This window comes from Lepus europaeus, chromosome 9 (genome assembly GCF_033115175.1).
Source record: "Lepus europaeus isolate LE1 chromosome 9, mLepTim1.pri, whole genome shotgun sequence".
Classification (NCBI taxonomy): Eukaryota; Metazoa; Chordata; class Mammalia; order Lagomorpha; family Leporidae; genus Lepus; species Lepus europaeus.
Window position 1 is genome coordinate 23,477,508 of NC_084835.1, and position 24,915 is coordinate 23,502,422.

The window sequence follows — 24,915 nt, forward strand, 5'->3', positions numbered from 1 at the left end:
CGCCGCGCGCGTTGCTGACGTCAGGACGCAAAGCGAGTGGGTGGAGCCAGGGCGAAGGCAGGCGGGGCGGGCCGAGCCGGCGCACGCGCAGAAAGCGCTCCGGCCCGCGCGCGCCGGCAAGCGGGGCCGCCTCCACCCCACAGCCCTCCCGCAGCATGTGGGTTGTGCTTCCACTGGCCCGCCAGACTCCTCCCCAAATAAAGACGCGTTGTTCACTAGCATGTTGAAAAGACGTGCTTGTCATTCTTAATAAACAACTAGAGTAAGAATACATAAGAGAAACAGAGTGGTATCTTTATATGATACACAAGTGTATGTTACAAGAATTCCATCAGGCACAGCAGCCTCAGGTTTAAGGCCTCAATGTTAGGCCAAAAAAAAAAAAAAAAAAAAAGGCATGGTAAAGTTTTTACTTTAACATCTAAAATGTCACTTGTCATAAAGGCGGGTGTAATAGAAATTGTCTTTGATAAATCATAATTGAAGTTCCCCTCATTTTTCTTCCATTAAGAAGCTAAGTTTATGTTTGAGCATGGAGAAAGAACAGAACATGGCTCCCCTGTGGTCAGCGCCGTCTGCCGGTCCAGGGCGGAAGCCAGCTGGGGAGATTCCCTGGAGGTTCGATCCATCATTAGATCCCATCTTTCTTGAGGAAGGGAAGGGGCCACATTCCTCCTAACAGTCCAAGCCCTTTCCCTAATCCTCAGACAAAAAAGAAAAATTCAGTCAGCAACTTCCTAGAACATCTGGCTCTCAGGAAACCCAGAGCCCCCGAGGGCTGAGGAGTCTGCAGGAGTCTGCCGCAGGTTTATGAAGATGCAAAGGGGGCAGTTTTCTTTTACATTTTAAACAGAAGTAGCCTGAAAGGCTTCATAACTACACCAATAAAAAAGAAAAAAAGAAAAAATGGAGGCCTCTTCTTTAGTGTGAAAAGTCTGTCCGGTTTTTCCTGGCTGGTTTCTCTGGCACCATGGTTGAGACACCTCAGTGCATGGTGCTTGCGTTGGCCACTGCAATGGCCTCCTGAATTTCTCGTATCACCAGGATCCGGGTCAGCATCTGTCCCATCTGTTCTCTGCTGATAGGCTGGACTGAGTACCAGATTGGGCTGTTGGGGGCCACGACTGGCTCCGGAGTCAGGTAAAAGGTGTCATTCCGGCCTTTCACACTCTGGGGGCTGAAGAAGAGTGGGTAAAAGCTAGGACACACCCTTAGACAACCTCAACCCTCCCGCCGCAAACCTCCCAGACAAATGCTGTCTGTACAGTTTGGAAAGCAAGGCAGCAGCCCTGGAAGGTATGGTGGCACAGACACACCACCTCCCAGACTTCCCGTGAGGCAGTGACCAACACCAGTGCAGGGCTGCCTCCCTGCGGCTCTTCCTTCCCATGCGCCAGCTCCGATCCATCACTGACTGCATTTGCCTAGGGCTCCCCTGGGCTCATCTACCTGAGTCCATGTGTATCCCACTCGGAGCCACCTTCAGTGCCCAGAAGATAGACTTCCAAGCCTGTGCACACACTGCATCATGATGGCCACAATGCCGAGGCCCATACCTGGGCCTCACCCACCCACTGGTGCTTTATCTCTATTGGGTACTTAGCACACTCCATCTTCTAACAGTTACTCATCCATCCATGCAAATTTACTGGACTACTGTGTACCAGGTCTGCACTAGGTGCTGATATTAAAGACATGAACAAGAACAATAGTTCCTTCCTCATGGAGCTTACAGAAAAGAAGGAAAAGAGACAGCAATTAAACAGTTACACAAATAGACACAAAATAACAAACGGGTGGTGAGGGCTGGAGAGGACAGGTAGGGATCTGGAAATGCTTGAGGGAGCTGTTTAAATGGAGAGGGACAGCATGATACACTAAAGGGAGGGACCTAGTGTGGCCGGAGAGCCAAGCACTCCATGGACATGGGATCAGAAAGGGAGAGTGCACCAAAGGCCTTGTCTACCATGTAAGAATTCAGAGAGTAATGATCAGCCAGTGAAAGTTTTAATCTAAGTGGCATACTAAAACCTGCAGCCTACAAAGACCATTCTGGCATTGCTATGCAAGGGCAAGTGGGAACAAAAGCTGAAAGAAAGATGTCAGGGTAGCAGTAACCGAGGACAAGCCTAGAGAATGCAGGGCCATGTCAACACGTGATGGAGGTGGCGTCTCTGCATCTTCACGTCCTCTCCACAAAGATGACTGCCAGCAACCAGGAAGGATTTCTTCTTGCATCACAGTGCTGGGCACATGACACACTATGGAAAAATCAGCTAGACTGCTACTATATTGAACATTTTGGAAGTGTTTTTACTGTGTTGGAGACTAGAGGGTGCCTCTCTCCTGTGTTTAGATATGCACACGAGTGAGCATGTACACACGCGCACACATACACACAGTTAGGCAGTCACAATAAAGCCTCCTCACCATTTGAAGAGGTAGAAATCGTAGAGCTTGATGGGACACCTCAGTGGATTCTCTGGATTTTCTGTCTGTTCTGCGTACATGTCATCTGTAACTATAAAACACACCCACCCCCAACCACAGACCTGGTATCAGACTGCTTTAGCTCAGGCCTAGAACAGGATAAGCATTGAACCACCCCACCTAGGAAATATTGGGGGTAGGGAGGAGGAAGGCATGAGCCACAGGCAGTGACTACAAAGGGCCAAGGCAGCTCTCTTCTCTGGGGATTCTCTGCTTCTGTAACTTTCAAGTTTTTGGCTGGGGAGAAGGGAGTTGAGAAATCCTGTCCAGCAAACCCAACCTTCACACTCCATCACTACCCCACAGGCACAACGGCTGGACTGGACAAGCAGCACCTGTTTCTTCCCTGCCTCCTTCTCCTACCTTTCTGGCCAGTCTGGTGTATCCCAAGAGCTTTCAGGTACCGGATACTCGTGCTTTTATCCTTGGGATTGGAGGGGTTCTTCTTTGTTTGTCGCAAGACCTTTGAGAAGGCCAGCTTCATGTGCTGGTCCACTGTCTTCAACAGGAAGTACCTGGACCACAAGTGAAAGCAAGGCAGAGGGAGGGGTGCCAGGAGGATACCAGGACTCCCCCTCCACCCACACTCCCAGGAGCTGGGCAGGCCCATATCCAAGCACAGTGTCTAGTGGAAGAGCTATATCAAGATGGATGGCAGGGGTCTCGCAAGGCTGCCTGCCTCGTTGACCACCACGCAGAGTGCAGCCAAGTGGGGCTAGAGGCTTTCAGTAACCCAGAGGTTCTCAAATACGTGTCAGAGGAAGTCACAGCCCTCCTGGAGAGTTTCCACCTTCCTCACTGGGCAGACGCCAGCAGTGCTACATGTGGAGCCTCTAGAACACTTACTTGGTGTTAAAGAACATGAGGGTGGTCAGCAGGGTGGAAGGGGAGTGAGCCCCAAGCTGCTTGCACTCCCACAGCATCTCCTCAGTCACGTGGCTGGGCAGCACATAGCCTAGGAGGAACAGAGCACTGCTACAACAAGTGATGGTAGGCAGCCCCTCGCAGGCACAGGACGGGCGGAGTGAGGCACGACGACCAGACAGGAGTACAAGCTGAATCGGGGAAGTCTCCCTCGAGTGTGTCGACACGATCTCACAAACTGTCACAACACATATGCCTGGCTCTCAGCCCAAACTTCTGGCGTGAGCCTCCTATGGAGCACCTCTAGTCACTTCCAAGGCGCTGTTGCTGCCACGGCTGCTCTGCAAAGGCCTATCTCGAGAAACACTGCTTCACAGGACTGCTGCCACCCGACAAACTCTCCCTCTGGTCCAATGCTAACAGGGGGCCAAAGAACTGCCCTCAGGGAGCATGAAGTACCTAAAATCACAAAAGAAATTCTGCATCCATGTTTACTTTTCTGAGACAGGGACAGAGCTTTCATATTTTCAAGGTGTGCTGGCCCAAAGAACTAGTGTGTATGTCCCTGTTGGCCTTTACCTTACCAAACCTTACCTATGTCTGCTATCTATAGAAAACAAGTTCATTCTCATCTCTTTTCCAGATAAAAAAGACACAGATATTTGAATGATTTTCAATTTCTCCCAAAAGGGCAGGTGTAACTCTAAGACCCTGGTTTGTAAGTGAACCCAGGGGCAGGAAGGGGCAAAGGCAGTGGTTTGAAGAAAAGCCTTGGGCAGCCACGTCTGCGACAAAGGAAATCACTGGTTTGACGACCAAGTCCCCTTCATGTGCGCCACTCAACAGGCAAGGTACAGGTGTTTGTACACAGGGTCATGGTGAGAGCAGCTGACGCCAGGATTCTCTTGCAGAGACTTCGAATGCAGGCAGTGAGGGTGACACTTTTTGCAAGAAGGAAAAGGAACACTCAACTATACAGTCTTACAGTCTCTGTTCCTGCCAAAGCTGGCCTTCTGACTACATGTCAACTCCACTCTTGTCTACTGTTAAGGCTACTCTGTGGCCTTGGAACAATGGGAAAAGCGTTCTTGCTCTCAGACATATCCGAAAGCCTCCAGAAGCAGGATGCGCACCAGAAGACAGCCTTCCCGAGTAAGGGACTTGTCTTAGAAACAATTCCAGGCCTACCCTGACACGTTCTACTTCTCTAGGTTCAGGATCCTTTTGGTATCACCCCTAATTTTACTCTCTTAAACAACACAGTTTAAAATGAACTTTAACACCTGAGAACCAGGACTGTTGTCATGGGAGAAAAGAGATACAAAAACATTATATGAGTATTGAAGTCTTGTATTTCTGAATCTGAACTGCATTAAAATGATGTATTTTATCAAAAACAACAAAATTTCTTTCTCTGCTCCTGAATAAAAAAAAATTGCTAAGGGGTGACACTTGGTGCAGTGGTTCAGATGTACGTAAGACACTCATGTCCACATAAGAGTGCCTGGGTTTGAGTCCTGGCTCCACTTGTGTGATTCCAGTTTCCTTCTAATGTGCATCCTTGGGAGGCAGCAGGTGATGGCTCAGGTACCTGAATCTCTGTCACTCACAAGGGAGAGACCTGGACCGAGTCCTAGGCTCCTGGCTTTCCCCTGGTCCAGTTCTAACTGTTGTGCTTAGAAACAATGACCAAACTACAAGCAATTAGCACTCCTAGCATCCAGATGGTGTTACTAAGCGCCATGGAGAACTGCTGGATCCCACAAGGGGACTAGAAATGTGCAAAGTCAGGAACATTCTGTCATATCAGAAATCAAGAAGTTGCCAAACACTACTAGAGTCAGGTCAAAGGGACTTTGAGGACAATCTGAAAAGCCTCCAAATGACAAAAGGTGGAACAATTTGCTCATGAGTAATGATAACTGCACCAGACTTAATCACATCAAATACACATACATTTCATGAAATCACAATGATTCTTAAAATACAAAACAACAAAAAACCCAGTGGTCATCACTGGGGAAAGTTGGCAAAACAATTCATTACTAAGTAACAGGTAATTAGGGGGCCAGCACTGTGGCATAGAAGGTAAAGCTGTCCCTGCAGTGCCAGCATCCCATATGGATGCCGGTTCGTTCTGATCCAACTCTCTGCAATGGCCTAGGACAGCAGCTGAAGATGGCCCAAGTCCTTGGGCCCCTGCACCTGCGTGGGAGACCGGAGAGAAGCTCCTGACTACTGGCTCCAGATCAGCACAGCTCGGACCACTGCAGCCATTTGGAGAGTGAACCAGCGGATGGAAGACTATTTCTCTCTCTCTCTGCCTCTCTGTAATTCTTTCAAATGAATAAATGAAAATCTTAAAAAAAAAAAAAAAAGAAAGAAAGAAGAAAACAGGTAATTAAACAAAGAGAAACAAGCTCTTATCATGCCTCTTCTATACAATCTGTATTGCTGAGAAATCAAAGAGTCGAAGAAGGAAGTTTTCTCTTTATATTCTAACTATTAACAAAAAAGTAGTACCATAGAAGACCAACTTGCAATCCACAAAGATTTAATGGATCCAGAAATTATCATAGGCAACATAATGAAGAAAAAGACACCCATGAAATAAACTGGTTAAAAAAATTCACATACACACAAACTTAATTATTATTATTATTATTTTAGAGAAGTATGATAATGGCATTGTGGTATGTCAAGAATACACATCAGGGTCACAGTGTGGTGCAGCAGGTTAAGTCACCACCTGCAATGTGGACATTCCATATTGGAGCTCTGGTTCGAGTCCTTGCTGGTCCACTTCCAATCCAGCGCCTTTTAATGGAAATGCAGTAGAGGATGCCCAAGTACTTGGGTCACTGCCATCCATGTGGGATATCCTCATGGAGGTCCTGGTTCCTGGCTTCAGCTCAGCCCAGCCCTGGCAACTGTGGCCATTTGGGGAGTTAACCAGTGGGTGGACGATTTCACTCACTTTTGTTTCTCATTCTGTAACTACCTTTCAAATAATTAAAAAAAAAAAAAAAAAAAAAGAATACATGTCAGAGGCAAGTGACTGGCCCAGCGAATAAGACACTGGTTAAGACAGTGGCATCTAGAATCTGAGGACAGGGCTGTGTCACGGCTCAGGCTCCTGAGTTTAGCCTCCTGCTAACACAGACCCTGGGAAACAGCAGGTGATGGTCAGGTAGTTGGGTCCCTCTGCTACCCACACAGAAGATCTGGACTGAGCTGTCAGCTTCCAGCTTTGGCCTGGCTGAACCCAAGCCACTGTAAGGAGCTCTGTCTTATGTCTGCCTCTCACACACACACAAACAAAAACAGAATACATATGGAAATATTTATGGATAAATAGTCTAAACTTACTTCAAAATAATACAGGAGGTGAAGGAGGGGTTGGGATGCACGAAACAAGACTTGCCATGGACATGTCCTCTTTTTATATATGCTGAAATTTCCATAACAAAAGCTAAACATTCATCTATGAACATCCATACTGGGCTTGAAAATTTGCAAATCATATAAAATGAGTCACCTTTTTCTCTTTTATTTAAATTACTAGAAAGGTAGAGAAAGCAAGAGAGAGAGACAGAGGTCTTTCATCCATTGGTCCACATCCCAAATACCTACAAGAGCAAGGGCTGGGCCAGGCCAAAACCAGAAGCACAGAACTCACTCTGGATCTTACATGCAGATGGCAGGAATCCAAGTATTTCAGTCCTCATCTCCTACCTCCCAGGATGCATTGTAAAAGGAAGCTGGATTGGAGGGCAGCCAAGACATGAATTCAGGCATATTGAGAAGGGGTGTGCCAAGAAGCATTTTAACCACTATTCCCAATGCCTGCCCTCATGTCTTTTCTAATGATAAGCCCCTCAGAAAGGCTTCCCTCCTAACACCCTTAACACTTTCCATTCCCTTTTGCCCCATTCTTCAAAGAACTTAACTTGCTTATTTATACCTTGTCATCACTCACTAGACTATAAGCACCATAGCCTGGCAAAAGGTGGCATTCAAAAACTTTAACCAGTAACTTAAAGAAATAAGAGCATTAGTAGTATACATCTTAATACATGGTAATGCCAGGATTAAAACTCAACATATTCATGTGAAGTTTTTTAATGTTTGTGTAAATAACAAGGAGACAGTTATATCATTAAAAAAATGCTTACCTTTTTAAGAAACTGTCAAACTGATTTCCAAAGTGGTTGTGACATTTAGCATTCACACCAGTAATAAATGACAGTTCCTGTTGCTCCCTATCCATGTCAGCATTTGTTGCTGTCCTTTGGATTTTAGTCATTCTAGTAAGCATATAGTTCTATCTTTTTTCTTCTTAATTGATTATTTGAAAGGCAGAATTACAGAGACAGAGCAAGAGTGAGATCGAGAGACAGAGACAAAGATCTTCCACGTGCTGGTTCACTCCCCAAATGGTTGTAACAACCAGGGCTGGCCCAGGCCGAAGCCAGGAGTGTCTTCTGGGTCTCTTCTTGCCGGTGCTGCAGGCTGTGGCTCAACCTGCTGTGCCATAGCCCCAACCCCGATCTTACTGTTTTAATTTGCAACTGCTTGATGACATATCAAGTACCTTTTCAGATAGTTATTTGCCTTTTACAAATCTTCTCAGATCTTCTCCCATGTTTTACTCAGGTTGCTTTCTAGGTGCTGAGTTTAAAGAATTCTCTGTGTGCGACAGATACCAGTCCTTTAACAGCTCATGTATTCATTCCTAGTCTGTGACTTGTCTTAGCAATCTAAGAGTCTCTTATGCAGGGTCCAAGTTGTAAACTTTAATGAGGTAAGCTCCTATTTCTTCTTTCATTGACTGTGTTTTTGGTGCTTATCTAAAGTCACCACCAAACCCAAGATCACCTAGGTTTCCTCCTGTTACCCTTCTAGAGTTTTGTAGTTTAGCATTTTACATGTAGGTCTATGATCCATTGTAAATTTTATGAATGGTATGTATCTAGATTCATTTTTTTTTTTCTATGTGGGTGTCTAGTTGCTCCACCACCATCTTTTGAAAAGACTAACCTTTCTCCTCTGAATTGCCTTTCTCCTATGTAAAATATCTATTTCTGTGTATTCTATTCTGTTCCACTGATCTGTCTATTCTTTCACCAAAAAGCTGTACACGAATGTTTACACAGCATATTTATTAATAATTGCCAAAATCTGGAAGCATCAAAGATGTCCTTCAACAGGTGACTGTAAAAATAAACTGTGGCGGCTGGCGCCGCGGCTCAATAGGCTAATCCTCTGCCTGCAGCGCCCACACACTGGGTTCTAGTCCCAGTCGGGGTGCCAGATTCTGTCCCGGTTGCCCCTCTTCCAGGCCAGCTCTCTGCTGTGGCCCGGGAAGGCAGTGGAGGATGGCCCAAGAGTTTGGGCCCTGTACCCGCATGGGAGACCAGGTGAAGCACCTGGCTCCTGGCTTCGGATCAGCACGGTGCGCCGGCCGCAGCACGCTGGCCATGGCGGCCATTGGAGGGTGAACCAACGGCAAAAAAGGAAGACCCTTCTCTCTGTCTGTCTCTCCCACTGTCCACTCTGCCTGTCAAAAAATAAAAATAAAAAAATAAACTGTGGCACATCCATAAAATGGAATATTATTTGGTGATAAAAAGAAATGAGCCATCAAGCCATGAAAAGACACAAAGAAAATCTTAAATGAATACCTGAAAAGGACGTTTAGGGCAGTGAAGCATTGTGTGACAACATGAAAGTAGACACATGTCTTCACATGTTTATCAAACCCAAAGAATATACAACACCTGTCAGCCCTAATAGTGCAACCAACACACTTTAGTTAATAATGTATCAATACTGGTTCATCAACTGTAACACATGTACCACATTAATACAGCATGTTGGCAAGAAGGGAAATAGTGTGTGACTGTCTGTATTTAAGAATATATGGAAAATCCCCCACTTAGTTTTTCAAGGAAACTTTACCTGAAGAAGGTAGAGAGGGACGGAAGGAGGAAGGCAAAAGGGAAAAGAATAGAGGAATAACCCGGTCTCAGAATCTCTACTAAAAGTTTATGCTCCTTCCAATTGACATGCTGCCCAGATCCAAATGTGGGTAAAGCAAAAACTGTGTCCCCCATTCATAACTGTTGTAATAATTCCAATTTTTCTGAAAAAATTTGACAGCAGGGACAAAGCTCCCATCTGCTATTTCACCCCCCAAATGGTGGCAATAGCCAGGGCTAGAGCCAGGAGCTGACAAGCCAATCCGGGTCTACACGTGGGTGGCAGGGACACACTACTTCAGCCATCATCACACTGTCTTGCACTCACAGGGAGCTAGAATTGGGAGCCGAGCTGGGTATCAAATTCAGGGACTCCAATGCGGGATGTGGGCATCTTAATCACCAGGTAAAATAGTTGCCCATGATTCTGCTTTTAATCGATAAATATATAGAAAGTTATCAACTACCCCACTAGCTCTGCAAACCCCATGTCCTTGTCACGCCTAGACCAGCAGTATTCTCTGGTGAGCAATGTCCATTCCTTATCAAGCCAAGCAGCAGATGTCAAAGCTGCTGCCTCAGATCTACAGCCCCTCACCCAAACAGTACACCACAGCCAGCCACAGAAGTTGACCATCTTCTTCATACACAGGTGGGAAAGTAATCAAAAAACAAGGGAAGCTCTTACCAAGTGGAGTGACACGGGGCTGAACATCCTTCAGAACTTCATGTAGCCACTCCGTGAATCGAACATAATAAAGATCGGAGAAAATGTCATCTACCCTCCCATTTTCAAAAAGATACTAGAAGAAAAATAATCAATATAAGTTATTGGTAGTCTCCTCCGTCAGGCTTTCAATGGAAACAAACACTTTTTCCACCAATACCACTACTTCTCCCTTCTCATTCCACCTTGAAACTCTCCAAGCATGTGACACTTCCACATTTGACTTCAGAACATGTGACCTGATGCTCCCAACACTCTTGAGACCTGGGCCAATGAGGCAGGTTCTGTGAATGCTGTTTCACCCGAGTAAGATATCCCCTTACAGAGGTAAATAAAAATCATCAACAGGCTCTGACGTCAGCCTCTTACTAGGATTTATGTACATTAAATATGCCTTCAAGGACTGGGAAGAACATGGAATGAGACACAGTAGGGAAAGCAATTCATTTTGTGCCTGGGTTGGAGCCAGCAAGAAAGAGGAACAAACTGGTAGGCAAACTTTTCTAAGGACAATGCAGTAGGGTAAGTTCCAACCAGCAAGTTGTCTTCAATCTCTTCAACAGCCTTCAAGGTCCAGCATTGTGCCATAGTAGGGTAAAGCTGGTGAAGTGTTTGGGCCACTGCACCCATGCAGGAGACCCAGATAAAGCTCCTGGCTTTGGCCAAGCCATTGCAACCATCTGGGAAGTGAACCAGTGGATGGAAGATCTTTCTCTCTCTAATTATGACTTTCAAAATAAATAAAAGAGGGGAAGGCGCTGTGGCATGGAGGGTTGGGCCTTGGCCTGCAGTAAGGGCATTCCGTTTGAATGCCAGTTCAAGTCCCGGCTGCTCCAATTCTGATCCAGCTCCCTGATGGTACACCTGGGAGAGCAGTGGAGGATGGCCCAAGTGCTTGGGCCCCTGCACACAAGTGGGAGACATGGAAGAGGTTCCTGGCTCCTGGCTTCAGCCTGGTCCAGCCCTGGCCATTGTAGGCACCATGGAGTGGACCGGTGGATGGAAGATCTCTTCCTCTCTGTATCTCTGCCTTTCAAATAAATAAATAAATAAATAATTTCTTTAAAAAAGGCAAAAAAAAAAAAAAAAAAAAGCAAGGTGCCTGGCAAAGCCCCCAGTTTCTGATTCAGTTATTCTGTTTAGGAGTCAAAGAATTTGTATTTAAAAAAAGGAAAAAACAAAATAAATAAATAAAAGAGAACTACCTTTTTTTTTTTTAAAGATTTATTTGTTTATTTATTTAATGAGGGGAGGTGTAGAGAGGGGAGAAGAAAGAGGGGCAAAGAGGAGGAGGGGAAAAAGAGGGAGAGGGAGAGGGAGAGCCAGGGCTGGGCCAGGCAAAAGCCAGGAACTCAATCTGGGCCTCCCAAGTAGGTGGCAGGGATTCATGCACTTGGGCCATCATCTGCTGTTTTCCCAGGTACATGAACAGGAAGCTACGACAGAAGCAGAAGAGCTGGGATGTGAACCAGGCGTTGCACAATGGGATACAGGCATCCAAGCAGAGGTGTACCCTGCTGTGCCACAATACCTACACCAGAGAACTTTCTCATTTTAACACCGAATGGGAATACAGTTCCAACCTGTTCATGTGAAAATCAGTTTCCTACCTTTTGAATACACAGGAAAATATAGTACAGCACATCTGGGTCATAGGGTTCACCTTCTCCGTTTCTAGCTTCCCGCGTCATTAAACATAGCCCGTAATTCAATTCAGCCACAGCAGAGGAGATGAGATCTTCCTGAAACCGCAGCAACTGGCGCCCTGTAACGTAAGTCCCAGAAGTGAACAGGAGGCCTGACAATAATGATCTTTTTGCTGGTTGCTCATATTCCTGAAGAAAGGGCTTAGAACAGATACTGCTCATTATGGTACTGGGACAGAAAAGATCACGAGCATCTGAGATGAGAACGAGCCTACCAAGGTAGTAATCACATATGCTCTATTACACCAAGGGTTTCCTTCCCACAATCCTCACCTCCGCTTATACCAAAAGTTATTATCAGGACCAAGAAACAAAAGCAGGCAAAACATAATCTATCTTCTGTGATGTGTGCAAGGATATGAACTTAATGAAAAAAAAAAGATGGGATTTGAGAATACTCACTGGCTCCTTTTCACTCCAAAAGACACTCTGTCCTGGTGTGCTAGGCTAACTTCAGAAAATCACATGCACAAAAATGCCTGGCATGGGGCACACTCTCAAATCCTGCTTGATTGGCAGGGTCAGGCCTGCTTGTTGCTACTGCATAAATTCAGCACTCTTTCAGATAGTTCTCTCAAGTCCCTACAGCGAAAGGATACCACTTTCCTACTGTTCTGTCCTCATGTGACTTTAATACATCACCATTATTTTATACACAGCTCACCCCCCTCTCTCTCCCAAAAACTCACTCCCGATAGGTGCCAATCTGTTCTGAGCATCCTTCTCTAGCTCAGCATTCTTGGTCTGGGCCCAGTTTTTCCATACTTCAAGCCCTTCTTCTGGCTTCAAAGAATTTGGAAGTAGAAGTTCTGGGGAAGGCTGTGGCTGTGACTGTGGTTCAACTTCTGCAACCTGCACAGTTTGAGCCTATGAAAGAGAAACCATCAAACACGTCAATGTTGTTTCACAGTAGTCCTTCTACAAAGAAAAAAATGTTATTGTTCATGTAATTAAAAACAAAGGAACATAAAACCTCTCTTCTTGCTTTTTTTTTTTTTTTTTTTTTTTTTTTTTGACAGGCAGAGTGGACAGTGAGAGAGAGAGACAGACAGAGAGAAAGGTCTTCCTTTACCATTGGTTCATCCTCCAATGGCCGCCGCTGCCGGCGCACTGCGGCCGGTGCACCACGCTGATCCGAAGCCAGGAGCCAGGGGCTTCTCCTCGTCTCCCATGGGGTGCAGGACCCAAGCACTTGGGCCATCCTCCACTGCACTCCCGGGCCATAGCAGAAAGCTGGCCTGGAAGAGGGGCAACCCAGACTAGAATCTGGTGTGCCGGCGTCGCTAGGCGGAGGATTAGCCTGTTGAGCCACGGCACCGGCCTTCTTGCTGTCTTACCTCAACCCCAGGGACAGCAAAAGCAGCACTACAACTGGGCTATTGTGACCTAGCTCAGCGCTCACTGCACTTTTGAGAGGCAAAGAAAGAAGCAGAGACAGAGATCATGCATCCACTGAGTATTTCGCAAATGCAGGCAATGGCCAAGACAGGGAGACAGGAATTCAATCTAGGTCTCCAATGTAGATGGCAGAACCCAATTACCTGAGTTATCACTGCTGCCTCTCAGGGTCTGCATTTGCAGAAGCCCAGAGTCTGGCACCACAGCCAGGTATGGAACTCAGGTACTCCAATATGCAATGACAGCATCATAACTAGAGGGCTAAACAACCAAACCAACTACACATTTAAATCTCTTATTTAAAAACAGCAATACTGGCCGGCGCTGTGGCTCAATAGGCTAATGCTCCGCCTAGCGGCGCCGGCACACCGGGTTCTAGTCTGGGTTGCCCCTCTTCCAGGCCAGCTCTCTGCTGTGGCCCGGGAGTGCAGTGGAGGATGGCCCAAGTCCTTGGGTCCTGCACCCCATGGGAGACCAGGAAAAGCACCTGGCTCCTGCCTTCGGATCAGCACAGTGCACCGGCCGCAGCGCGCTGGACACAGCAGCCATTGGAGGGTGAACCAACGGCAAAAGGAAGACCTTTCTCTCTGTCTCTCTCTCACTGTCCACTCTGACTGTCCAAAAAAAAAAAAAAAAAAAAAAACAACAAACAAAAAAAAAAACGGCCGGCACCGTGGCTTAACAGGCTAATCCTCCACCTTGCGGTGCCAGCACACCGGGTTCTAGTCCCGGTCGGGGCACCAGATTCTATCCCAGTTGCCCCTCTTCCAGGCCAGCTCTCTGCTATGCCCCGGGAAGGCAGTGGAGGATGGCCCAAGTCCTTGGGCCCTGCACCCGCATGGGAGACCAGGAGAAGCACCTGGCTCCAAGCTTCGGATCTGCAAGATGCGCTGGCCGCAGCGGCTATTGGAGGGTGAATCAGCGGCAAAAAGGAAGACCTTTCTCTCTGTCTCTCTCTCTCTCACTATCCACTCTGCCTGTCAAAAAATAAATTAAAAAAATTAAAAAAAAAAAAAACAGCAATACTTAAGCTTACACCAGAATCTTTCTCTAGGGGGAACCTAGTATTCAGTCTTTTTAAAACTCCCTAAGTAAAATGGTAAATTTAATGTTTAGTCTCCACTGCTTCTCAAAGCAGTGCATTTCAAATTTAATGTGTAAACAAATCACTTGGATATTTCACTGAAAAAATACTGAGATTGAAAGGGTCCAAGGTGGGGTCAGCACTGTAGAGTAGACGGTAAAGCTGCCACTTGCAGTGCCATATGGGTGCCATACCCCATATGGGTGCTAATTCAAGTCCTAGCTGCTCTACTTCTGATCCAGCTCTCTGCTGTGGCCTGGGAAAGCAGCAGAAGATGGCCCAAATCCTTGGTCCCCTGCACCGACGTGGCAGACCTGGAAGAAGCTCCAAGCTCCTGGCTCCTGATCAACCCAACTCTGGCCACTGCTGCCATTTGGGGATAAACCAACGGATGGAAAACCTCTCTCCTTCTCACTGCTTCTGCCTGCCTGTAACTCTGCCTTTCAAATACATAAGTAAATATTGAAAAAAACAAAAGTGAGGCCGGCGCCTTGGCTTAACAGGCTAATCCTCTGCCTTGCGGCGCCGGCACACTGGATTCTAGTCCTGGTTGGGGCGCCGGATTCTGTCCCGGTTGCCCCCCTTCCAGGCCAGCTCTCTGCTGTGGCCTGGGAGTGCAGTGGAGGATGGCCCAAGTGCTTGGGCCCTGCACCCGCATGGGAGACCAGGAGAAGCACCTGGCTCCTGGCTTTGGATCAGCGAGATGCCAGCCGCAGCCGCCATTGGAGGGTGAACCAACGGCAAAAAGGAGGACCTTTCTCTCTGTCTCTCTCTCTCACTATCCACTCTATCAAAATAAAATAAAATAAAATAAAATAAAATAAAAGATTTATCTAAAAAAAAAAAGAAAAAAGAAAAAAAAAGTGAAGGGTTTTGGGGTCACAGCTCTGGGTTCCTTAAAAAAAGAGGGGGGGATCTAAGGTGGGATTTGAGATCCTGTGTTTGTATCAGACTCACCAAGCAGCTGCTTGGCTGCGGACTACAGACTTTATCACAGGTCAAGAGCAGTGATTTTTAAATCTGGCTGCACTTTAAAATAATCTGGACTGGAGCCAGCGCTGTGGCGTACCGGGTAAAGCTGGTGCCTGCAGAGCCAGCAACCCATATGGGTGACAGTTTTGAGTCCTGGCTAATCCAATTCTTCTTCTTCTTCTTTTTTTTTTTTTTTGGACAGGCAGAGTGGACAGTGAGAGAGACAGAGAGAAAGGTCTTCCTTTGCCGTTGGTTCACCCTCCAATGGCCGCTGCGGCCGGCGCATCTTGCTGATCCGAAGCCAGGAGCCAGGTGCTTCTCCTGGTCTCCCATGCGGGTACAGGGCCCAAGCACTTGGGCCATCCTCCACTGCACTCCCTGGCCACAGCAGAGAGCTGGCCCGGAAGAGGGGCAACCGGGACAGAGTCCGGCGCCCTGACCGGGACTAGAACCCGGTGTGCCAGTGCCACAAGGTGGAGGATTAGCCTATTGAGCTGCGGCACCGGCCTAATCCACTTCTGATCCAGCTCTCTGCTATAGCCTGGGAAAGCAGTGGAAGATGGCCCAAGTCCTTGGGCCCTGAACCCATGTGGGAGACACGGAAGAAGCTCCTGGCTCTGGATAGGTGCAGCTCGGGCCATTGCGTCCAACTGAGTGAACCAGTGGATGGAAGACCCCTCTCTCTGTGTAACTCTTTCAAATAAATCTTTAAAAATAAAATAAAATAATTTGGACTGTATTTAAGAAATACTAATCTCTGAGCTTTATTCCCAGAGACTGTAATTTAATTGGCTTAAGGAAATTAGTATTCAAAAAGCTTCCCAGATGATTGTTTTTTTAAGCTTTATTTATTTGGAAGGCAGAGTTTCAGAGAGACAGAGAAAGAGACAAGAGAGAGAAGTCTGAAAGCTAAGCCAGGTAGACATGGACAGATAATGTCCACGATCCTCAATCCTAATTCCCAAAGGGCTGGACAGACACTAAGTACAGAATCTTGGGTCTCACACACCTATCCTACATTCTCTGAAAATCCCTTGAGCAATCCCCGAAGCCAATATCTATACTTCCTTCACCCAAAGGGCTGAGGAATGCCAAAATTCATTCAAATGAAGGCACAGAGATGATACACAAATTTGTACACCAACAAATAAAAATAAAAACAAACGTATTAGCTTTATTAATATACGTTATTAAAGACATAAAAAGCAATACAGTGTTTCTGTTAATAAGTATCAACACCTAAGAAAATATTCATATGTGGGGCCGGCGCTGTGGCACAGCGGTTTAAAGCCCTGGCCTGAAGCGCCGGCATCCCATATGGGTGTGGGTTCTAGCCCCGGCTGCTCTTCTTCCGATCCAGCTCTCTGCTATAGCCTGGGAAAGCAGTGGAAGATGGCCCAAGCCCTTAGGCCCCTGCACCCAAGTGGAAAACCCAGAAGAAGCTCCTGGCTTCGGATTGGCACAGCTCTGGCCGTTGCAGCCATCTGTGAGTGAACCAGCAGATGGAAGACCTCTCTCTCTCTGTTTCTACCTCTCTCTGTAACTCTGTTTTTCAAACAAATCTTAAAAAATACTCATATGTATTGACCTGGCTCTCTATCCTAAGGAAATAACAAAGAGAGAATATGTTATGCATCAAAATATACTGGAGGGGCCAGCACTGTAGCGTAGTGAGTAAAGCCACCGCCTGCAGTGCCAGCAACCTATATGGCTGTCAGCTCGAGTCCCGGCTGCTCCACTTCTGATCCAGCCCTTTGCTATGGCCTGGGAAAGCAGCAGAAGTCCTTGGGCTCCTGCACCCAAGTGGGAGACCCAAAAGAAGCTTCTGGCTCCTGGATTCGGATGGGCGCAGCTCTGGCTGTTGCAGCCAATTGGGGAGTGAACCAGTGGATGGAAGATCTCCCCACCCCCATCCCCCACCTCTCCTTTGCTCTCTGTGTAACTCTTTCAAATAAATAAATAAATTTAAAGAAAATTATACACAGAAGAGATGATTACATTAGGGTTAATTATAAAACATGGATGTCCAGTGAAAGAGGGTTATTATGAAAATTATGCTCTATCCATCCAAATGGATTATACAGCAGACATTAAACATATTAATGAAGACTAGAAATAGCATTTTAACTTCTTACTTAATGGTTAAGTACAAGAAATATGACACAAAATGTAGAATAAGTATAAACAATCATGTAAATAAACCCAATGTCCCCTCTTTCAAATTACAAAGAAAGGTGAGGGGTGGGTGTATAGCTAAGCTGTTAAGATGTCACATCCCGCAGATTGCCTGTGGCTGATTCCTGGCTCCGGCTTCAGATGAAAGCTTCCTGTCAATGTAGACCCTTCCAGAAAGTAATAATGGCTCAAGGAATTGGGTTCCTGTCACCACGTGGGAGACCTAGATTGCATCCTTGACTTCAGCCTTGGCCCAGCCTCAGGCACTGCAAACACACAGGGAATAAAGCAGTAAACGGGAGCTTACTCTGCCACACAGGTGCACAAGCAAGGTTAAAGTCTAAATATCATTAAAGCACTTCCTGTGTGCTTTCTAACATTTAAATAATGGAAGAAAAACTCACAAAGGCTTCTTTTTGACTAACAAATTCGGGTAAGAGTTTATTTATTTATTTTAAAAACACTTAGTTATCTTTATTTGAAAGGCAGCGCAGGAGAGGAAGAAACCTCCTGGTTTACTTCCCCAGTGTGCACAAGAGCAAGGGCTGGGAATGCCCAAAGCAGGAGCCTGTAACACCATCGGGATACACATGGGTGGCAGGGGCTCAACAAGCACTGAGCCATCACCTGCTTCCTCCCAGGATGGCATTAGATGGATCAGAAGTGGAACAGAAGATCCTGAATGAACAAGAATTCAGACACGGGATGTTGGCATTTCCACTGGTGGTTTAATCTTCTGTACAACACCTGCCCCACGGTACAGGGTTTTATATAAATAGACAGTGAATGGCCGGCGCCGCGGCTCAATAGGCTAATCCTCCGCCTGCAGTGCCGGCACACCGGATTCTAGTCCCAGTCGGGGCGCTGGATTCTGTCCCGGTTGCCCCTCTTCCAGGCCAGCTCTCTGCTATGGCCCGGGAAGGCAGTGGAGGATGGCCCAAGTCCTTGGGCCCTGCACCCCATGGGAGACCAGGAGAAGCATCTGGCTCCTGGCTTCAGATCAGCGTGGTGCGCCGGCCTCAGCGCGCTGGCTGCAGTGGCCACTGGGGGGTGAACCAACAGAAAAGGAAGACCTTTCTCTCTCTCTCACTGTCCACTCTGCCTGTCAAAAAAATAAAAATAAAATAAAATAAAAAATAGACAGTGAGGTACTATAAAATCTGGATAGGCAGAGACAGGAAGAAATCAATCCCAACTTTACCTAAAGTTAGGTCCACAACTGTCATTCTGCTTACACGGCGCTCTAACCAAGGTCTGATGCTCAGTAAACCAGTTTTTATTCTCCACCACCTGACAACAGCAGGTCTCCCCCCTTGAAATCCCTTCCATCCCAGACTCTGACTACTAGGCCAGACACAAGAGACTAACAAGAAAGTACTTGAAAATGTTCACGGTAAATGGAATTAAAAGATAAGCTTATGTTGATGGAAAAAAATTTTTGATTCATACAGCTTTTTCATTTGTGTTTTCCATGAACTCTTTGAAGAGCCAATGTACAAACTTATGATGAATATTTGCATAAACAGGTTATTTGTTACCACCTGATTTTTAAAATTTACTTATTTGAAAGGCAGAGTCACACAGAGAGGGAGGAAAGACAACAAGAACGCTTTCACCCGCTGGTTCACTCCTGAAATGGCCTCAATGGCCATGTTATGGGCTGGGTTGGCCCTAAATTAATTTTCCAGGCTCTTACTTCATACTTAGAGAAAATACAAGCCCAAACACAGCATGCAGTGTGATAAACTTTATTTAGAAAGGGAGAAAAATACACAGGCTCATTAGGGCTTTATTAAGGGAGAATAGGCCACAGAAAGGAAATTATCATACCCTGCTCAGCTCTTCCATGAGGAAGAGACAGTATGCTTCTGTTCTTCCTAGCTTTTTATGAGCTTAGAAAAACGGAAGTGTTTACATGGTACCACCCCCACATCCCAACTAAAAGGAAGTACTTTCTAGGAAGGGGTCCCCTGATTGACAAGTAGGTGAACATGGCAATACAAAGTTAAGGGAGGCCAGCACTGTGGCTTAGTGGGTAAAGCCACTGCCTGCAGTGCCAGCATCCTATATAGGCACCAGTTGGAATCTTGGCTGCTCCACTTCTGATCCAGTTCTCTGCTATGGCCTGGGAAAGCAGTACAAGATAGCCCAAGTGCTTGGGAACCTACACTGCATGGGAGACCTGGAAGAAGCTTCCGGCTTCTGGCTTCAGATCACTGTAGCTCTGACTTTGCAGCCATCTGGGGAGTGAACCACCAGATGGAAGACCTCTCTCTCTCAATCTCTGCCTCTCTGTAACTCTGCCTTTCAAATAAATAAATAAATCTTGTTTTTTTTTTTTTAACAGGCAGAGTGGACAGTGAGAGAGAGAGAGAGACAGAGAGAAAGGTCTTCCTTTTCCATTGGTTCACCCCCCAACGGCCGCCATGGCCAGCACGCTGCAGCCGGCGCACGGCGCTGATCGCTGATCCGAAGGCAGGAGCCAGGTGCTTCTCCTGGTCTCCCATGTAGGTGCAGGGCCCAAGGACTTGGGCCATCCTCCACTGCACTCCTGGGCTACAGCAGAGAGCTGGACAGGAAGAGGAGCAACCGGGACAGAATCCAGTGCCCCAACCAGGACTAGAACCTGGGGTGCTGGCGCCGCAGGTGGAGGATTAGCCTATTGAGCTGTGGCGCTGGCAATAAATAAATCTTAAAAAAAAAAAGCTAAGGAGGTATGGCTTCCAGCTCACAAACTTAATCTCCTCCCTGAGCAGTCTGGTATCAGCCAGAGCTGAGCAGATCTGAAGCCAGAAGCTTCTTTTGAGTCTCCCACAAGGGCCCAAGGGCCCAAGCACTTGGTCCATCTACCGATGGGAGATGGATTGGAAGTGGGGGTTAGTGGGACTCAAACTGGTGCCCATATGAGCTGGCTTTACCAGCTACACCACAGCACTGGTCCCTATTATTATTATTTTTATTAACATCTAATCTTGCAGATTCTGAAGAGATCTAAACCGTCAAATACTAACCTGGGCTGGTGTTGTGGTCCAGCAAGTTAGGATGCTGCTTGAGAAGCTGGCATCCCAATAGGATGCTGGTTTGAGTCCTGGCTGCTCCTTTTCCAATCCAGCTCCTTCCTAATGTACCTGAGAAAAGCAGTGAAAGATGGCCCAAACGCTTGAGCCACTGCCACCCACATGGGAGAAGCAGATGGAGTTCCAGGATTCCGGCTTTGGCTTGGCCCAGCCCCAGTCATTGTGGCCATTTGGAGAGTAAACCAGTGAATACAGACTCACTCCGTCTCTCCCGCTCTCTCTTTAACTTTGCCCTTCAGATAAATAAGTAAATCTTTTTAAGATTTACTTATTTATTTGAAAGTCAGAGTTACACAGAGAGAAAAAGAGAGGCAGAGAGAAAGGTCTTCCATTATTTCGTTCACTGCCCAGTTGGCCACAATGGCTGGAGCTATGCCAATCCGAAGCCAGGAGCTTCTTCCAGATCTCCCATGCAGGTGCAGGGGCCCAAACACTTGAGCCATCTTCAGCTTTCCCAGAACATAACAGAGAGCTGAATCGAAAGTGGAGCAGCCAGGACTCAAACTGGTGCCTATATAGGATGCCAGCACCGCAGGCAGCGGCTTTATGGGCTACACAACAGCGCAGGCCCCAAATAAGTAAATATTAAAAAAAAAAAAAAAAAAAAAAGTAAAACTCTTAGATTAAAATTTTCAATTTCCTTAATTTAGGCATTAATTTTTTTTTTTAAAGATTCGAAAGTCAGTGTCACACAGAGGGTCAAAAAGAGGTGGAGAAAGAGAGGCGTTCCATCTGCTGGTTCATTCCCCAATTGGCCGCAACAGCCAGAGCTGGGCTGATCCGAAGCCAGAAGCCAGGAGCTTCTTCTGGGTCTCCCACGTGGGTGGAGGGGCTCAAGCACTTGGGCCATCTTCTACTGCTTTCCTAGGCCGCAGCAGAGAACTGGATCAGAAGTGGAGCAGCCGGGACTCAAACCAGCGCCCATATGAGATGCCGGCACTGCAGGAGGCAGCTTTACCTACTACGTCACAGTGCTGGCCCGTAGGCCCTGACTTTAAGGGAGAAAACTGACACTACAAGTCTTTAAAGAACGCACTTAGGCTCTTACAGGCAGTAAAAAAAGTAAATAGGGCAGCAGGTTACATCACTATCAAAGCACTGGTTCCAATCCCTGCTGCTTAGCTTCTGTTTCAGCTCCTTGGTAATGCTCCTGGTAAAGCAACAGCAGATGACCCAAGTTTTTGGGCTCCTGCCACGCACATGGGAGATCTGGATGGAGTTTCAGGCTCCTTGCTTAGGGTCATTTGGGAAGTGCGTCAGCAGGTGGAAGATTGTGTATCTCCCTGTCATTCAGACTTTCAAATAAACACATTTTTATTGAAAAATAAACCAGGAAAAAAATTCAAATTATGCAAAAGCCCTCATTTCTCTTACTCAATGATTTAAAAAACCTACATGTAAAGCTCTTTGTTACATCCAGGAATATAGGAACACATTAAACCACAGCGAGGAGCAGAGAATGATTCCGTTTCAGTGATGTAAAGAAAAACCTGGGTGTCAGTTTTTCTCAGCTCCACAGGCCACTCTAGGAGTGAGGAAAAGATAATTTGCAGTAGTCCCCACTAACCGTCATCCACCACGCTGCTCTCAGACCCTACCACAGGCCAACAAGGAAGCTGAGCTTAGGGTCAGTGTACCAAGTAACACACCAAGCCTCTCAGAGCCTTGTCAATATGCGCTCCTTTTGCACACAGGCCCAAGAGGCGCTTCACCCAATCAATCAGCACTTCCTCTCAGCTCTTCCAGCAACACACCTCCCTGACCCCTACCCCACTCCATTTTACTAAAGAGCTTGTCACCAGTCACTGTCCTCGTCAAAGCCAGGTCCACAGTCAGGACTTGGCATTCTTGCCCTTCCTCTTTACTTCTGATGTGAGGAATCATACGAGTTACATAGATCTCTGATCCCCGTGCTGCATTCAGGCCTCCAGTCACTACTGTGGCTACTGCAGAAATGAGCCATCACTTCTTCAATATCCTGTTGGTAGCAGCAGTCACTGCTGCCTCCACCACTACCACCAACCATTCCCAGTACCTCCCAGTCAAAAATTACTGAAAGGAAATGGTCACATGCAATGGAAGCTTCAGCTCAAAACTACAGAATCACTCTGGCATATCCAGCAGTGCCACTTGCAACTTTCCCTTCGCATGGTGCCCACCACTTTCTCCTGGACCTCTCCAGGCTAGACAGCACCTCTTTCTCTGCCTTGGGATTGTCTCTGACAGGCCCTTAAATGTCTGTCAATCCTGGAGCTCCACCTTAGACTCACTTTATTTCAACTACACGTTTTCCTTGGTCTCAATCATTTTCCCAGTTTTGATTTTCATGTTTGTGGACACAGGCCTACCAGTTAAGCCTCCAGTTAATATGTTGACGTCTCATCCTGGAGTACCTGGGTTCAATTCCTGGCTGTGGCTCCTGACTCCAGCTTCCTGCTAACACAGACCATGGAAGGCAGCAACGAAAGCTCAAGTAATTGGGTCCTGCCATTTATGTAGAACTCTGAGTTCCAAGATTCCAACTTTGGCCAGGGCCACTACTGGCACTTGCAGATTGAACAAAAAGGCAGCTGGTTCTGTCTCATCCTTTCTGTCTGCCTCTCATAAATTAAACAACAACAAAAAACCCACCAGCAACAAAGACTAATGGGTATTGTATATCGCCAGCTTAACATCTCAGAACCACCTCAAATTAATAACTACAGAGAGAACTCATCATCTTCCATACCCAAACCAGAACCCCACACTTATGTGGTTGAATGGTAATACCAATATCAGATATCTAAGGTTAAAATTTAGATTTCTGGGCCGGCGCCGGGGCTTAACAGGCTAATCCTCTGCTTTGCGGCGCCCGCACACCGGGTTCTAGTCCCGGTCGGGGTGCCGGATTCTATCCCGGTTGCCCCTCTTCCAGGCCAGCTCTCTGCTATGGCCCGGGAAGGCAGTGGAGGATGGCCCAAGTCTTTGGGCCCTGCACCTGCATGGGAGACCAGGAGAAGCACCTGGCTCCTGCCTTCGGATCAGCGAGATGTGCCCGCCACAGCGGCCATTGGAGGGTGAACCAGCGGCAAAAAAAAAAGGAAGACCTTTCTCTCTGTCTCTCTCTCTCACTATCCACTCTGCCTGTCAAAAATAAATAAATAAATAAATCTTAAAAAACAAACAAAAAAAAAATTTAGATTTCTGACTAATGAGTAGGCAGCGCCAGAGCATATGGGTCATATCCACTAAATAACATTCCTAAAGCTTTTTTTTTTTCTTTGACAGGCAGAGTAGATAGTGAGAGAGAGAGAGACAGAGAGAAAGGTCTTCCTTTTTACCACTGGTTCACCCTCCAATGGCCGCTGTGGCCGGCGCATCTCGCTGATCCGAAGCCAGGAGCCAGGTGCTTCTCCTGGTCTCCCATGCGGGTGCAGGGCCCAAGGACTTGGGCCATCCTCCACTGCCTTCCCGGGCCATAGCAGAGAGCTGGCCTGGAAGAGGGGCAACCGGGATAGAATCCGGCGCCCCGACTGGGACTAGAACCCGGTGTGCCGGCGCCGCAAGGCGGAGGATTAGCCTGTTAAGCCACGGTGCCGGCCCCTAAAGCATTTTTACAACCAAAAATTCTTCTACACATGTCCAAATTATCAATGGAGAAGGGTAGAAATCATACAACCCTGGTTGAAGACCACTGATGTAGGGTATAGTACACTGTGCCTTTTTTTTTTTTTTGACAGGCAGAGTGGATAGTGAGAGACAGAGACAGAGAGGAAAGGTCTTCCTTTTTGCCGTTGATTCAACCTCCAATGGCCGCTGCGGCCGGCGCATCTCGCTGATCCGAAGCTTGGAGCCAGGTGCTTTTCCTGGTCTCCCATGCGGGTGCAGGGCCCAAGCGCTTGGGCCATCCTCCACTGCCCTCCCGGGCCACAGCAGAGAGCTGCCCTGGAAGAGGGGCAACCGGCATAGAATCCGGCGCCCCAACTGGGACTAGAACCCAGTGTGCCGGTGCCGCAAGGCGGAGGATTAGCCTGTTAAGCCACGGTGCCGGACTGTGCCATATTTTTTCTACACACAATGGGAGACCTTTGAGAGTAAGCAAAACGGAGCTCCCATTTACTGGTTCACTCCCCAAATGCCCACAGCAACTAGGATTAAGCGGCCAAAGCATGTGGGTGGCAGGAATACAACTACTTCAGCCATCATCACTTCCCAAGTACTCCATTAGCAGAAGCTGAACTCAGAATCCAAGCACTCCAAAGTGGAACACAGGCAATGTATAATAAGCCGAACACCAGCTCTCTTTCAAAATATTTAAACTGTGAAATGTTGGGCTGGCACTGTGGCATAGAAAGAGAAGTTTGCGTGCTATGCTGGCATCCCATATGGGTGCTGGTTTGAATCCCAGCTGCTTCACTTCGGATCCAGCTCACTGCTAATGGCCTAGGAAAGCAGTGGAAGA

The 24,915-nt window shown here is 47.0% G+C and overlaps 1 protein-coding gene across 5 annotated transcripts in view; it reads right to left on the bottom strand.

Moving 5' to 3' along the window:
- Window positions 1–273: 273 nt before the first annotated feature.
- Window positions 274–24,915, bottom strand: part of QRICH1 (glutamine rich 1) — a 58,130-nt gene continuing 33,488 nt past the window's right edge. For all 5 annotated transcript variants that reach the window (XM_062200835.1, XM_062200831.1, XM_062200833.1 and 2 more), the window contains 7 exons: window positions 12,458–12,635; window positions 11,673–11,827; window positions 10,024–10,138; window positions 3,337–3,445; window positions 2,854–3,005; window positions 2,431–2,521; window positions 274–1,177 (listed from right to left, as the gene is read on the bottom strand). In XM_062200835.1, the coding sequence (XP_062056819.1) occupies window positions 985–1,177; window positions 2,431–2,521; window positions 2,854–3,005; window positions 3,337–3,445; window positions 10,024–10,138; window positions 11,673–11,827; window positions 12,458–12,635 (993 nt within the window). In that variant the 3' untranslated portion in view covers window positions 274–984. The remainder of the gene's footprint in view (window positions 1,178–2,430; window positions 2,522–2,853; window positions 3,006–3,336; window positions 3,446–10,023; window positions 10,139–11,672; window positions 11,828–12,457; window positions 12,636–24,915) is intronic.